Below are 15,888 nucleotides of genomic sequence, written 5' to 3' on the forward strand. Positions count from 1 at the left end.
TGGGTTCTCTCCGCTGTCACCTTATGTAGCCCCCGACAGTAGGGGAAGAGTTTTTATCATCTTGCTTGGTACGTTACGCTTTTATACTGTGCTTTTGTGTTTGTTTAATTCTGTCTGCTAATTTTGTATCTTATATTCTTATATTTCTGTTTAAATCTGTTTGCTAGAGTTAACAATAAAGCTTAAAATCTCCTCACCTGCTGGTGTGTTCACTGTCTCTGGATCCACTTGTCTTGCACCTGGCCAGTGCTTGGCAATACACAATGTCAGAATTTATTTTAGTTCTCAAACTTGAATAATCTGTATTTAGATTATTTCAGATCTGACTACTTCCTTCAAACAAAGGACACCACGGTTACAAACAACAGAATGTCTTTATTAGTAATCACAAATAATGCATAGCTTTTGCAATGAAAAAGGTTGGGGAGAAAAAGTCCTTTGCAAATGTGTCTTAGTATTTGCCTTGGACAGAAGGCAAATGTCACAGTGTAAAATGATAATGCAGTCTTTAATGTAACAAAAATATTCTTGCATTATCAGACAACCAGCAACTGTTCAGTAATAATGAACAATTTCAAGTATTCAAGGAGATTATTTTTTTGGCTGTGTAAAATTCAACCTCCCCGCCCCCTCAACAGAGGGTCCACTCACCCAGGTGACTTAAAAAGCAAACTATTTTTATTATGGTTCAACAGTTCAACCTCCTCTTTCAGAAGCAAAACTTGCTTCTTACTACTCAACAAACAGAACCTTAGGAACTGCCTATTTCCTAATGATAACAAGGATACCAAATAAACCTTAGAATAAATTACTCAAAGTATAACAGAAAAAGAAATATATGGTTTTTCACTGTTTCCAGATACTGGCAAGGAAATTAGGGAAGAAATCTAAGCTCATCATGGGTTGCATATTCTCCTGCACTGACAAGGGAAAATGCAAGTTTGAAGTCTCTGATTTCGGGTCCCCTCGAACATTAGCTTGCACGCCTTGATGAATTTTTCAGGCTTGGCGCACTCTACAAACTGTCTGAAGCAGTCACCAATTCAAACCATTGCCTAAGTGCATCACTGAGCGTCTCTGGGAGGGCATTCACGTCTCTGAGAATTATGTAGAAAGGAAAGGGAAATTCTTCCATGTATGACCTTATTTCTGGCAATTCTCCAGGGCATGTGAATACAGGTACTTTAATGTCCAAGATTGAATCCTGTGAATTAAAACAGCAAATTGACAAGTAAATACTGGATTACAGATTTAGACTTTCTTTTCTTACAATCAAGTAATATTCACTTCCAGACACACACACTTGTGTTAAATTAAATGAAAATAGGACAACAGAAAAAAATAGATATTTCTCTCCTTGATAATCACACCCCCAAAAGCTTTTCTTTTAACTTACAGCCACTCCTTGTTTAGCGACCACCTCAACAACCATTTTCAAATACCACAGTAATAAACAGTAATAAAAAATTCATTTTCTGACCAATGTGTGCATGTACAACCACATTTCATGCACCTGACAACAAAAGCCTTCAGTGTGAAACTGATTAACGTGTGGTCAGTTTCAGGCAGCAGGGCAGCTGGCCTGAGGGTCTAATCAACTAATTAAGGTCACAAAGCTGAACTTGTTAACTTGCCCTTAGCACTTTTTAGGGAAGCAGCTCAGGAAGAGATAGTTTAACAGTTTTTCCACCCTGTGTGGGGGCAAAAAATGGGGGGGGGGGGGAAAGGATCAGGCACAGGACACTACATGAGAGAATTTTATCTGAATGGGACTGCAGCAACTATTGATCTTCTCACTCTCTCTGTCACGTGTTTGCTTAGTGACCATTTTGTTTAACTACCAAGTAGCTAGACAGAACATGGTTGCAAAATGAGGAGAGGGTGTATTTATTCCACTAACAGGCAAAGTCAATTGTTTTGGTTTATAAATGAGAAAATTCTAAACAAGGAATTATAAGAAGATAATAACAAACAGTAAATGAGATACGCATAACAAGATAATTAATAAATGGTTTTCCAGGTTCTTTTTGTTTTATAGAGTTTTTAAAAAATAATCCTTCATGTATCAATCAAGACGAATATGTGTAGCTCAGGGTTGAACTGTGGAGTCCTTGGGGTTCTCTGAGCTTGGTTCTTTTCTTGCAAACATTTCATTACCCAGCTAGGTAACATCTTCAATGCTAGAATGGGATGGGGTTTACTCTCTGTTTATATACTGTGGCATGCCCTGCCAGTGTTGGTGGGGGTGAAGGTTTTGTTTTGTTCCTCTGGTAGTTCCTTGATTAGGATATTGTTCACTGCTTGATTGTGTGCCTGGTGGTGACCTCTGCTTATCTGGGTGATGATGGCTGGTGAGGAGATGTTCTGGTCTTTTGTTTTCTTTTCTATTGTCTCTTTTGAATAGTGTGTAGATGCTGTTTATCTCTATGTGTCTGTTGATTGCTGCCTTGTTTGAATATCAAGCTTCCAAGAATTCCCTTGCATTTTTGGATTTAGCTTGGTCTAAAATGCTGACAGTTTCCCAGTTAAAGCTATGGTTAAGTCTGTCCATGTGTTGTAAGATTAAGGAGTTTTCATCATGTCTTCTAACTGCTAGTTGGTGTTCATGGATGCGCTCTGCCAGCCTTCTGCCTGTCTGTCCTACATAGTGTTTGTTACAGTCCTTACACTGTATGTTGTAGATGACTCCTGTTTTTTCTTCTTGTGCTAATGGGTCTTTTGGTTTACTTAAGATGTTTTGGAGGGCTTTAGTTGGTTTGTGTGCTATGGAGATGCCATGTGGTTGCGATAGTCTGTTGGTGGTTTCTGAGATGCTTCCGATGTATGGCAGTGTGATCCTTTTCATAGCTTGTGTTGGTTGTGTTGTAGTAGGTTGAGCGGTCAGGCACTTTTTGATAAGGTTGCGTGGATATCCATTTTGTTGGAAGATGTTGAATAGGTGGTCTCTTTCCTTTTTCTGCTGTTCTGGGTTGCTGCACTGCGTTTGTGCTCGCTTGAATAATGTCCTTACACAGCTCCTCTTGTGGGAGGTTGTGTTGTTACTTTGGTAATGGAGTACTTGATTAATGTGGGTTGTCTTCCGATAAACTTGGGTTTCTAATTTACTGTTGTTTCCTCTGCTGATGAGGATATCCAGGAAGGGTAGTGTGTTGTTGTTTTCTTCCTCTCTGGTGAATTTTATTCCTTTGAAGATGTTGTTGATGGTTTCATGTGTCTTCTCTAGTTGTTCCTTTTTTATTATAACAAAGGTGTCATCTACATACCGGATCCATATTTTAGGTTGTTTGTGTGGAAGTGCTATAGCTTCTGGGTGCTGCATTACAATCTCTGCTATGAGTCCTGACAGTGGTGATCCCATGGGTGTGCCTCTGATTTGTTGGTATATTTGTCCATCAAACTGAAAACAGGTAGTGAGACTAAGGTTGATGAGGTCCATGATTCTGGGTATTTCGATTTGCGGGTATTTGGTTAGGTCGGGTGTGTTGTGTAGTACTGCTGATATGGATTCCTTCACTAGTTCTGGGTTTATGGACATAAAGAGTGCTGTGACATCAAATGAGACTATAATTATCTTCATCTATGTGTACATCTTTGATTTTCTGGAGGCACTGTAGTGAGGAGTTGATAGAATACTCACTCTTCTCTCTGAGATGTCCAAGCTTTTTTGTCAGTTCTTTTGTTATGTTGTATGTTGGAGTCCCTGGTAAAAATACAATTGGTCGGAGCGGTATGTCAGGCTTGTGTATTTTTGGTTATCCATAGAAGTGTGGGAGGATGGGTCCACTGCTTTTCATCCGCCACTGTTCTTCCTTTGTGATCTGGCCTTTCTTGGTTAGGTTGTTAAGGGTTCTCTTGATTAGGTTGTCTAGTTTCTGTATTGGGTTGGTGTTGACTGGGATGTAGGTTTCTTGTCCTCTAATAACTTTTTGGCTTTTTGCAGGTATTGTGATTTATCCATAACAACTGTGGTTCAGCCCCCACTCCCACCAACACTGGCAGGGCATGCCACAGTATATAAACAGAGAGCAAACCCCATCCCATTCTAGTACTGAAGAGGTTACCTAGCCAGGTAATGAAACGTTTGCAAGAAAAGAACCAAGCTCAGAGAACCCCAAGGACTCCACAATCCTTCACGTACCTTTACAAAACACTGAATTAAATTTGTCTTGTAAGTTCTTGTATTAGACAGGAACAAGCAGAACTGAAATACAGACTGGTTGTGGACCTTTGCAGATTCCAGAACCCAGTGTCTGTAGCAAAATCAACCTAAAGAATCAATTCATAAGTCTGGCAGAAAAAGAGAAATTAGACATGGCTATAAAGAGCTATTCTGCAGAAAGGGCAATCTGCATTTATGTCACTGGAAAAATTTTTAACATTTGACAAGCTCAACAATACATTTCCTTATTGTTGCTTTTAATAATATAAAATCTGGACATTTTTTACTGCTACCATTTGAAAGGAAATTCGGTAAACAACTTATCCAATATTATTAACTTTTAATTATGTATAACATGCCTTTTCTAACAGTTACAAGTAGTACAAATGCATTGTTAACTTACCCGTGAATTAGGGTTGTCCAGTATTACAAAAATAATAAAGATATTTGCATTCTGTACAGATTGAACAGCTGCGTTGACACGTTCCTTGCCCTCAAGGAAAAGACCTCTTCCATCTGATACTATTAGGAGTAACTGAGCAGTTTCTAGTAAGAGACATATTTTCAGTTGTTAAAAAAAAAAGAAATACAAAGAAAATGAGATATTCCAAGAATTTACAGAGGCTCTGTACTGCTTAGTATTTTACAAAATGAAAAAGTTCCAAAAAAGTTGTTTTCCATATAGGATAAACTGAATGGAATCTAAACATTATTTCCTTAAAGAAGTAAAACATAATTAATATTGGTGAATATTCTGTACATGATAGAAGAGAGCCCAATCTGTCTAGTAATAACGAATTGGGGAACCAAGAATTCAAATATTGCTCCTTTACATTACTTATTAAGAACTGCTATTGAATAACATTGTGTAAAATATTTTAAAGTTCAAATATCTTTGAGTGGCCCATTCCAACACTGTTTCAATGTAAAGTGCAAAGAGGACCATTCAGCTTTCAGATGTGACCTTAAATACCTTGCACACTTTTATTATTCAATCAGCAATGTTCTCATAGACAACAATGCTTCTTATAGTCAATGCAGAAGATTTTATTTATTTATTAAATTTAGAGGCCGCCTGACTTGAGAATGACTCGGACAGCTTACACTTAAGGTATGCTACTGTGTTGCATCAATGATTATAAAAAAAGGAGTCAAGACGTACCTGGATTGATGTTTGGAGACAAATGCTGTGCTGCAGCAAACATATTTATTGTTGATTCTAAAAACTGTAGAAGAACAAGAGAAGAAAATATTGTGAAACGACAACCTCCACCCCGAAACAGTCATGCTGATTCTGTGACAAAGAATGGGTATGTCCTATTTTGAACTACAGACCTTTAAGACTATATTTTTCCAAATTCAATCAAAAGCAGAACAATAAGCATTGTTTCATTCCGAGAAGGTTTCCTGATAGAACAAAGTAAATAATTATTTTCCTCAGTATAAACTAGGCAATACTCTTAGTTCCATTTTGTTAGAGTTCTTTCAGTCATTTTGTTGCTGAGAAGTCAACAGATGTTTTGACAATGGCTCAGTTTATGAGTACAGCAGTGCGTGAAGAATCCTGATAGAGAACAGTCCACTCTACTGTTTTAGAGTGGAAAATGGCTTCTATGGAAACACAATTAAAATAATGCATCTACTCCCATAGTCTGAGATGGTACAAACTGGTCTCCGTACTTTATTCCATTACACATTATAGACCAGCCTTGTGACATGGGTGTCTGCAAGGATCAAATTTCCATGGGGCTCTGCATACATCTGTAACACCCTATAGGAAAGCTACAGAAATAAAAGAGCTTAGTTTAGCAGCCGCCATAATATCACAACAAAAATAGTAATTTTCAATCTAGAACAAGAGCTGTCACAAAAGGACATTCAAAATGTTCAAGGGCAAATTTGAACAAAGCCATGCAATGCTTCAAAGGGTGGTGTCAACTGAAATGCCTCTCTGATGCTGCTCTGTGAAGCAAAAAGACGCCCAGTACTTACTGGAGGCTTGTAATGAGCGAGCTGAAGTAGCTGCTTCGAGGGCCTTCAAAGGTCCTGATACAGATGGACGTATACAGAAAATGCTTCCATGGACACTTTCAGCACAGGGAAGTGGCCCACCTTGATGCTTGATGCAGAACCATTGCAATCCAATCCTCAACCATCATAGGCAATCCAGTAAGATATGGTAGATGGTATCAAAGAGGTCCAAAAGGACAAGGAGGAGTGCACTACATCTATCCAACTCCCAACACAGGTCATCAAGGAGAGCAATCAATATCATCTCTGTCCCATCTCTGGGCCTGAACCCTGGCTAAAAAGGGTCCAGATAATCCATTTAACTAGGGTGGGAGAAGTTGGTCCACCACAACTGTCTCAACAATCCTTCCTACTAAGGGAAGGTTGGAGAGAAGACAGTAGTAGTTCAAGATCCCTGGATCCAGGGATAACCTCTTCAAAAGAGGGCACACCAGAGACTCCTTTACCTCTCCTGTAAAGAGGTGTCAACAATCTCCCAGATCCAGGTGCTCACCTCACTGCCCACTCCTTGCAGCAGCTGGAACTGCCGGGGCCTAAAAGGCAGGTGGCAGATGACAATCTAGATAGCAACCTATCCACCTCCTTGGAAGTGAAAGACCAAAAGGAGCCTCAGCCACCACTAAGGATTCTGCCCACACAGAGTCAAGGGTTCAGCAAATCTGAGCAAATTTATCACTGAAAAGCTATGCAAATCAGTCACAGCCAGCCAGCCAGCCAATTACAGTCTTACACCAGTACAAGCAATACGTCCATGAGTGCTCTATGAGTACTTCTAAATCTATCTTAAAGAGACAGTAATTAAACTTAAGAGAAAATTAAAATACATTTACAAAGCAACCTGACTATAATCTGTGACTGAAGTCCAAAAGGAGCAATCTAAGTCTAGGTTATAAAGTAGTATCTAAAATTATATGAAGTGTGATAACATATAAAATTACAAAAGTGTGATGGTATCTAAAATTTATGTGAAATGTGATAATATGTAAAATTACAAAGAACTGATAATATCTAAAATTACACAGAGTACATCTGTGTAGCAGGAACCTGGCCCATCTGGCGGGTCTTCCATGCTGCTGCATAAAACCTAGCCACATGCACAGTAATAAAAGGCAGTTCATCTATGAGCAGCATCTGGGCATAGGCTGAGTCTGAGTGACCCGGAAATCAGTCACAGCAAGAGATCATCCTGTTGCCCTTCCCACAGCCAGCAGGGAATTGGTCATCCTAATTAAGGCCACTAGACAAGAGTCCAATGAAGCAATAAGTGACGAGAAGTAAACACACTCTGCCTCCCTTATTGCCATAATGAAGGCCTGAACAGGGGCACATATCTGTCACTTCTTCTCTTGCTCCAATGATGCTTCAAGCATTGTTTCAGGTGCTTCATTTCCAGATGGTCATAGAAAAGCAAGGCACCAAGTAGGATCAGCCACCTGTAAGAAGGCTCCACTCGGGGGCAATGCTGTTCAGCACCCAGCACACTTCCTGATGCCGGGTACATACCAAACAGTGGACAGAACTGCCTGCCAGAGAGCTGGGAAACTTCCCACGCTCCCATTGGAAACCAACTGGATCCATTAGATGTCTGGGGCAGATCATCCCAATGAGCCCCACCACCCTATGGAGGTCACAGATGGCTCTTAAAAGTGAACGGATCAGGGGATAATCTGACCATGATGATGGAAATCCCCTCTCTCCAGAACATCAACTAGCTGGTCAGAGAGAAAAACAAGATCCAAGGTATTACCGCCATTATGATTTGGACCCAGTATTACTTGAGACAAGTCCATGGTTGCCATGGAGGACATGAACTCCTGAGCCTTATCGAAACCAGCTTCCAGGCAGGCAGATTGAAATCCCCAAGGTCCGACAGGCAGGGAATCTCCACCACCAGCCCAGAAGCAATTCTAACAGCTTGGGGAGGGATCCCAGATTTGTCTCTACCACCCAGCCAAATATAAGGCAATTGACAACATGGCCTCAAGAACTTTTAAAATGCTGGAGATACCTGAGCTATCTTAGTCTTCTTTTGTTCAAATTTGCAGAGTTGTAGAACTCTTGCTCCTGATCGGTCATTGAATTGTTCATGGAATGGATGTAACAGTTGAACTGTCTCTCCAAAACTAAAATAAAATGAAACACACTTTTTAAAATTGTGTCCTGCGCAAGAATTATGTTAATTTTCACTACCAGAAGTCAGTAAAGGTTTAAGGTGTTCTTACCTACATATAGCAATTTGTCCCACTTCTAGAAGGGTCAAAGCATTCCCAATCACTGCTAAGGATTCATATGCGAGCTATAGAAAACAAGTTGATACAGTTGGAATTCACTGAGTAGTGGCAGTAATATGTATTATTAGTGCATTTTAATATGAACAACCTGGCACGGAATTAACATTTAAACTGCATAACTCTAAAAATGTTTCTCACTGATGAAACCTTTTCTTAAAGCCAGTGATGCCAGATACTCTCATGCAAACCCTGTAAGGAATTAGAAAATTGCAGCAATGACACTTTCTTTAAATCTCCTACTCGCATAAATATCTCAAGTACTAAATAATCATTGAGGCAAAAGCAAAGACGTTTGCACATCCACTAAAGTGCAATGAGATGTTTAAACCCTGCTGCTAGCTCTATATGGGAACTGGCATTTGGGAAACCCTAGGTGGCAAATGCACAAGAGCTGTCAGAATGAGCAACAGATAGTCCTCGAATTATGACAGCAACTGGGACCGGAATTTCCATCACTAAGCAATGCAGTCATAAAGCGCGATGTCACGCGACTGCATCGCTTAGCGATGGCAATCCTGGCAGTCCCAGTTGCTGTCATTAACCAAATCCCACCAGTTGTTAATTGAGGACCCACGCTGATCCAAGCCACTTCTGGCTTGGTCCCTTCCAGTCCCGAGCCTTGGTAATGTAAGGGACTGCCTCCTTTTCAACTTCCCCACCTGCCTATCTCCCTCATATCTCTGTCCTTTTGGCTGCCTTGCACTCTGCTACCTCTGCTGCCCCTGCTGGCCTTGCCACCCCTGCACTTACTGGCCCTACCACTCCCAGCTGACCTTTGCCAGCTTTTTCCTGCTGCTGATAATGAGGCGCATCCTACCTGGCCCTTTGCGAGGCAGCTCCTGGGCAACCAGGTCTCCTTGCTGAGGCTGTGCCCGCCCCTTATCCAAATCATGTATGGCCTTCTTGTGAAGTTTTGGAAGCCAGCAGGGATGGCAGAGCCAGTGAGTGCAGGGTGGCAAGGATGGCAGAGACAGCGAGTGCAGGGGCAGCAGGGCCAGCCAAAAGGGCAGAGGTGTGGGAGGGAGATGGGTGGGTGGGGGGAGTTGAAGTGCCCCTGCAATGACCATAACTTTGGGGACCAGGTGTAACTATTATTTGTTCAGCACTGCCGTAACTTCGGATGATCACTGAACAAATGGTTGTAACTCAAGGACTACCTGTACACTGAACAGCATGAAACACAGAAAATATATTAATGAATTCAGCCCTGTAATTTCACAATGCTGCTTATTCATGATTTTTGTTTTACCTGTTTAGAGTGATTGTCTATCATGCTGGCTGAGTCATCGAGGGCCAAGCAAATCTGGTACTGCCGTTTGCTGGGTTTGGTCCTTCGTAACCAGATTTTATCTTTTCGGAACTGGCTTGCAATATATGGAATTACTTTGCGCATGTTCAATCTTTTTCCTGTTCTATAATCACCTCTAGTAATTGAGAAAATTCAAAATATTAACACTATAACATTTTATGAAAATAATTAGGCAGAATATGAGTTTTGCACAACTCAGCAGAGATTTAATTATCAGAAATATTGGCTGAAGATTCCTAGAAGAAAATTGCTAGATTTCTAGATTTGAGCTTATGTGTATATACTTGTGTATATGTGTATATACTTATGTGTATATACTATGTATTACTTCTGCATTCTGGCAATCTCAATGAATTCTGCAATCTGTATTAATTCTGCCAGCTGAGCCAATGGGACATTGCTTATTATAGATATTTTATTCTGGTTTTATTCATCATGGAATGTGTCAGGGATATTAAATCTCTGCTCTTAGGCTCCGAAAGTATTTATTTAGCCATCTCTCTGGCACATTGCTTGCAGATTTGAAAGCATATCTTTACTGTCATAAGGGCTAAAAACTTTTTCAATAAAAAATAAAAGACGAAGTATTCAGGAATATTCATTCTGATTGTATTGTCAAATTGTAGTGTCTTGTTGCATGTGTGCAAACTCCAAGCACAATCATGTTTCCAATCAAATAGAATTTGGTCTGTTGTAGCAGAAGAAATCAAAGACTCTTGAATCATCCGCAAAATATGGAGAATAGCAGTATATAAATGAAGTAAATCATTAAGAATTAACACACTGGGAAAAGTGATGATAGCATTAAATAGAGGTATATGACTGTTGAACTCAATATTTTAATCTAATTAATGATATTTTAATATACCTACATAATGAATACAGATAGTCCTCATTTAGTGACTGTAACTGGTTCTGGAGAAATGGTTGATAAGCGACACGGTCGCTAAGCGAACCACATGACAGAGAGAGAGAGAGAGAGGGAGAAGCTGCAAAGATCACTGGTTGCTGCCATCTCATTCAGATAAAGTTTTTTTTTTAATAGCGGCCTGTGCCTGACCTGTTTTTTTTCCTTTTTTTGTTCTCTTGCAGGGTGGAGAGATTGCTTAAACAAGCTATCTCTTCCTGAGCTGCTTTTAACTGCAAGTTTACAAGCTCAGCTCTTGGACCTTAATTAGTTGATTAGAACCCTCAGGCTAGCTAGCACTGCTGGCTGAAACTGACCGGACTTTAATCAGTTTCATAATGAAGACTTTTGTTGTCATAAATGGGCACATTTGTTGAAAAATCATTTTTTTATTACCATTTATTACCATATTTGCAAACAGTCGAGGCAATTGCTAAACAAGGAATAGCTGTAGTCTACATTTGGAAAAAAATGCCATTGATTTTAGTGTCCTATGAATTCTTCTGTGAACTCAACTGTTTAGCTGGTTCCTGTTTTTTGTTCTACTTACTTCAGCTTGGCTGCCTGAATTGGTTCCAGGAGGAGTCGGAGTTGCTCGCAGAGCTGCTGTGAAAGAGGTTCAGTGAGTAGAAGGTATCTCTGCCACATCTCTTCAGCTGCTGCATCCTCCTATAGAATTCAAGGTGCAAGACAAAACCCCCATAAAACCCATTAGTTAAACAGTAAGAGGGAAACCAGATTGTTTAGAAAATAGCTACTTCTTTTGCTGTCTGCACAGTGCTTTAGCAGTAATGTGGAATACACATCGACTGTGTCTATAAAAATTATCTAAGTATTTTTTTCCCAGTGATGATGTATTAAAAATACTAGGTGGAGCCATACTTCAGGATTCCAAGATATATTAAAAAAAAAAAAAATAATCCAGAAATGTCTTTAATAAAAAACTTAGTTAAGGGTACATAATTTCTTAATACCTTGATGTCAATGATTTAGTAATTCTCCCACGGGCTTTCAAATGTATCATTTTATACTTATTTAATATAAAGTAAGTGGTTTGCTATACAATTTTATGATTATAAAATGCCAGTTACATACTACAGAAGATTATCAGGATCAACACCACCATCACTTTGGGATGATTAAACAATAATATTTAACAAGGTGTAATTACCCATCTCATAAAAATAAATAAATGTAAAAGAATATCCTTAATTAAATACGTCACCAACCTCTAAAGGATTTCTAATCTTCCAGACTTCAAGCTGCTTCTCTAGTTCTTGCCTCAGCTCTTCAGGGTTTTTAAAAATGTGCTTAAAATATAACAAATCAAAATCAGAATCCAACAATATGAACAGATTAGTTTTAGTGTGATGTATAAATACTCCTTCGAAGGGTAACATTACTTTTATTCTATTCTGTAGGGATGTGCAAAAACTTTGGTTCCAGGAATGGGATGCTCTAGAGCAGGGTTCCTCACCCTCAGCAACTTTAAGATGGGTGGACTTGGGGAATTCTGGGAGTTGAAGTCCACCCATCTTAAAGTTGCTGAGATTGAGGAACCCTGCTCTAGAGAAATCTAAAATGTTCCATTTCTCCTCCAGACCATGCCATTCTTACAATTCTGAGGGTACTCCAGCAATTTTCTGAAAGCTAATCCTCTGAACTGGAAGACAGGTTCTCTTGGAAATCAGTAGTCCAAGCTAGAATAGCCAGTTTAACTTCTAGAAAAGTGCTAGATCGTCCCTGGAACACCATGATATAAAAGAGTAATGCAACTTTCTAGAATGACATTTTTTTTGCACATTACCTACCGTCCTTTTTCAAATCTACATTTGTAGGAAACGTTTCAGCAACTTTAAAATTTCTTTGATATTTGTTACTGTCTACCATCTATCCTCACAGAATAATTAGAAGTTTGTTCCACAGTGATCTACTAGCTCAGTTCCTTTCTGTAGTGAAATGGCTTAGACTTCTAACTGGTCCCCATGCTTTTTAACATGTACAGGAAATCAACTGAGGAAGTCATCTGCAGATTTGGAGAAAGTACCATCAGCACAACTGATTATATTCAGCCTTCTTTCTCTATCATCCACTTGAATCAGGTGAGATAGTTAGGGGACTGCACCAGTATCTGGAGGCAGCTATAGGCTGGATGAGGGCTAATGAAACTGAAACTGAGTCTTGATAAGAATGCTGAAATTTTCCAGCTCTAGGTCTCTCTATTCCAGTCGTTTCAATATAGAATTCCTCACCTTCAGGCATTGTCAACTCTTCAGTTTTACATTTCCTTGCCTAAGTTTTGGAACTCTCTGATGAACTGACTACTGCTTTCTTTAAATATTTGGGATTTTAGTTGGGTTTTAATGTTCTGGTGCTTCATAATTTAGTAATTTAACACACTGATTTTTAAAAAATCTTTTCTGGAATCCTTGGGTAAGAGCAGCTTATAAATTAGATTAGTACAGGCACTGTACTTTTGTAAATAAACAAACATATATTAATAAATTAATACAATAGTATACATTATATTTATTACCTCCCCTATGTAGATCATCAAAATCTGCAGAGAATTGTAAGGACCTTGAATTCTGGTTTCCCAATTCTCCAAATAAATAATTTGCACCATCAAAGCTAACATCATGACTTTACATATATTTTTAAAACCATGAGGTCTAAAGAGCCAATCTATACTTTTATTTTTTTTTTACAGGTATAATAGTAATGAAAGCAAAGCAATTTTATGCCAATTTCATGCAGATATATCTGACTCTCTATGTACTGACTCTAACAATGTAAAGTAGTAACATTAATAATCTGTCTTTCCCAACTCCACAGTTTTATCTCCCCATCTCAGTTCCAACTATCGGCATGTGAAAGTCCTTCCCAAATTTGAGTCCTGTCTTTTGATTCTACATCACCTGAGGCTATAATCTGCAATAGCCTGCAACTACAGCCACACTGTGATCACATTAAGATTCATCTACTTAAATCAGTTAGCAGATCATTTTGGTTTAAAAATGCAAGCTGTTTTCTACCTGTACATTGGGATCCTTCAAAAACTGATGAGCGGTATGTATAGTAGAGTGCTTGTTTCGGTCCGGCTTTGCTTCTGACAGTAATGTGTTTGCTTCACTTTCTTCAGCATCTTCAGAATTGGGAACCTGGCTGTCTGCCTCTATCTCCTCAGGTCCTAGGATTGAATTATACATGCTTGCTAATTACTGCAGACATCCATATCCATTCCTATACTTTACTTTGGCTCACTTAATACATAAACCATAGCAGTGTCTTAGATAAAATCAACAAATTATTATTCATTAGTATTAACTTATTTTATTAACAATATTTCTGTTCTATTTCCACAAACATGCAGGAAGTTATTTCTTTAAAAAAACACTAATTCTCAAGGCAGTAAGTTGATGACTTACCAGATTTGGAAGCCCCAGACACTTTTACTTCTGGATTCAATCTTTCTGCCTCTAAATCTCTCAGATCCTCAGCAGTGTGGTCTTCTGTTTCCATAGTCAGATCTTCAGAAACTGTTTCTTCATTGTCTTCATTAACAGGCAAAATTGGTTTTTGTTGTTCTTCACTAGCTACGTCTGGAACATAAACCAGTAAAATACTGTTTTCTCTTCAACCACATTAAAAAAAAAAAAATCTTACAAGAGGTTCTCTAACTGATGACGTGCACAAATAAAATATGGCTAGTGGTTGAGTGTAAGACACAGCACAGCCCTATACACTGTTAGTCAGTATTAAGTCTCTTGAGTTCAATGGGATTTAAATTTGCACAAACGTGTACACTGGGATGCAGAAGTTTTTCTAGGCTGAGGGCTGCACTTGACTTTTAAGAGGCAATAGGAGGGGATGTACTCCAAAAGGTAGTCAGTGGAGGAGGACATCCCCCTGAAAGGATTTTATTTAATCTACATTTAAAGCTAAGCAGGATTAATTTAGTTATCATCGCTATTTTATTTACAAAAGTATTTTATATCACTTCACATTGCAAAGAATACTAAAATGGTTTATTCACCTAATAATAGTAAAACTAGAATTAAAAATTATTCTCCAGTAACGTATTTAATACTTTTTCCCTTCTGGCACGTTAGCAATTACTATTTGGTAACAACATTTGGGGTTTCTGGGGGCCACACCCAAGGCTTAGGAAGGCTTCATGCAGCCCCACGGTCTTAGGCTGTATAGCATGGCTTTAGAGCATGGTAGGCTATACTGTAGAGAAAGAATGAAGAATACATTTCTCAAAATAAACCTCTAGTGTAAATGAACGTAAAAAGCTTTCAACATCCAGTCATCACATATCTGTTAGTGAACAAAGAAAAAAAATCTGTTTTTCAAACTATAATGGTGCAAAGAGCTTAACATTATTATTCCCTCTGATATCTTGTGCATGCTGCCATACCATAGGTCTGGGCATCATAGGATTCACTGCCTTGTTTAATGTGCTCAAAAGCGTCAGCTTCACCCAGTTGTTGTTCTGGCTGAACTGGTCTTTGCTCTGCTTCCTGGCTAGACTCTACAGTTCTCAGTCGCTTGTGAACATGTTGGCTCTGATCTCCTGTCGTGCGCTCATTGTCAGCTTGTCCCGGCTTTCTCTTAAAACTCTGAAACACAGGAGAGGACAGCCAGGTAATTTTCAGGGAGGTGAAGCAAAACCAAATTCCTATTTAGAATTACAAATTCGGAAAGAGAATTCAAAGGCAAACATCCTGTTCCTTTTAATAAGAGAAAAGGCTTATAGAGATGCACGACGCTGTGCATGGATCTGGAGCCTCACATTGCCTACCCCTGCCTTAAAATATCAATTCTGTTTATTTTTGAGTTTTGCTTGTACTAGAGGGCCACTGGCACAGTGACAGAGGTCAGAAAAATCTGGCCTGCAGCCTAATCTTGCTTGCTGGGCTCCAAATGGGATACCTGCCAATCACCTTTGTTAAATGAGGGGCGACTAGACCAAAACCAGATGTTCCCCAAATTCTGGTTTACTCTATCATTGGCTCGCTAGTTCAAGCAGAAGGTTTTCTTTTCCTCTTACCCAAAGTATTTTTAGGCTGAGAAATGTCTGTGTATGAAGATTAATATAGAATTCATATCTAAATTTTATTTTATTTTATTTACAGTCCAAGACCAAACACCATTTAAAATTCCAACTCTAAATGGCTATAAGAGG

At 39.0% G+C, this 15,888-nt stretch overlaps 1 protein-coding gene across 1 annotated transcript in view; it reads right to left on the reverse strand.

The window, feature by feature from the left end:
- Positions 1-373: 373 nt before the first annotated feature.
- The window catches only part of MDN1 (midasin AAA ATPase 1), a 128,022-nt gene continuing 112,507 nt past the window's right edge, over positions 374-15,888 (reverse strand). Inside the window, exons 92-102 of the mRNA XM_007421800.3 lie at positions 15,121-15,322; positions 14,126-14,299; positions 13,733-13,887; positions 11,927-12,007; positions 11,248-11,366; positions 9,731-9,905; positions 8,413-8,486; positions 8,199-8,313; positions 5,322-5,385; positions 4,563-4,705; positions 374-1,204 (exon numbers count right to left, since the gene is read on the reverse strand). Coding sequence (XP_007421862.2) covers positions 1,016-1,204; positions 4,563-4,705; positions 5,322-5,385; positions 8,199-8,313; positions 8,413-8,486; positions 9,731-9,905; positions 11,248-11,366; positions 11,927-12,007; positions 13,733-13,887; positions 14,126-14,299; positions 15,121-15,322 — 1,491 coding nt within the window. The 3' untranslated portion in view covers positions 374-1,015. The remainder of the gene's footprint in view (positions 1,205-4,562; positions 4,706-5,321; positions 5,386-8,198; positions 8,314-8,412; positions 8,487-9,730; positions 9,906-11,247; positions 11,367-11,926; positions 12,008-13,732; positions 13,888-14,125; positions 14,300-15,120; positions 15,323-15,888) is intronic.

The sequence above is a fragment of the Python bivittatus genome, unplaced genomic scaffold (assembly GCF_059951505.1).
Source record: "Python bivittatus isolate LINGU-HERP-01145 unplaced genomic scaffold, Pbiv_v1 ctg000020_np1212, whole genome shotgun sequence".
NCBI lineage: Eukaryota > Metazoa > Chordata > Lepidosauria > Squamata > Pythonidae > Python > Python bivittatus.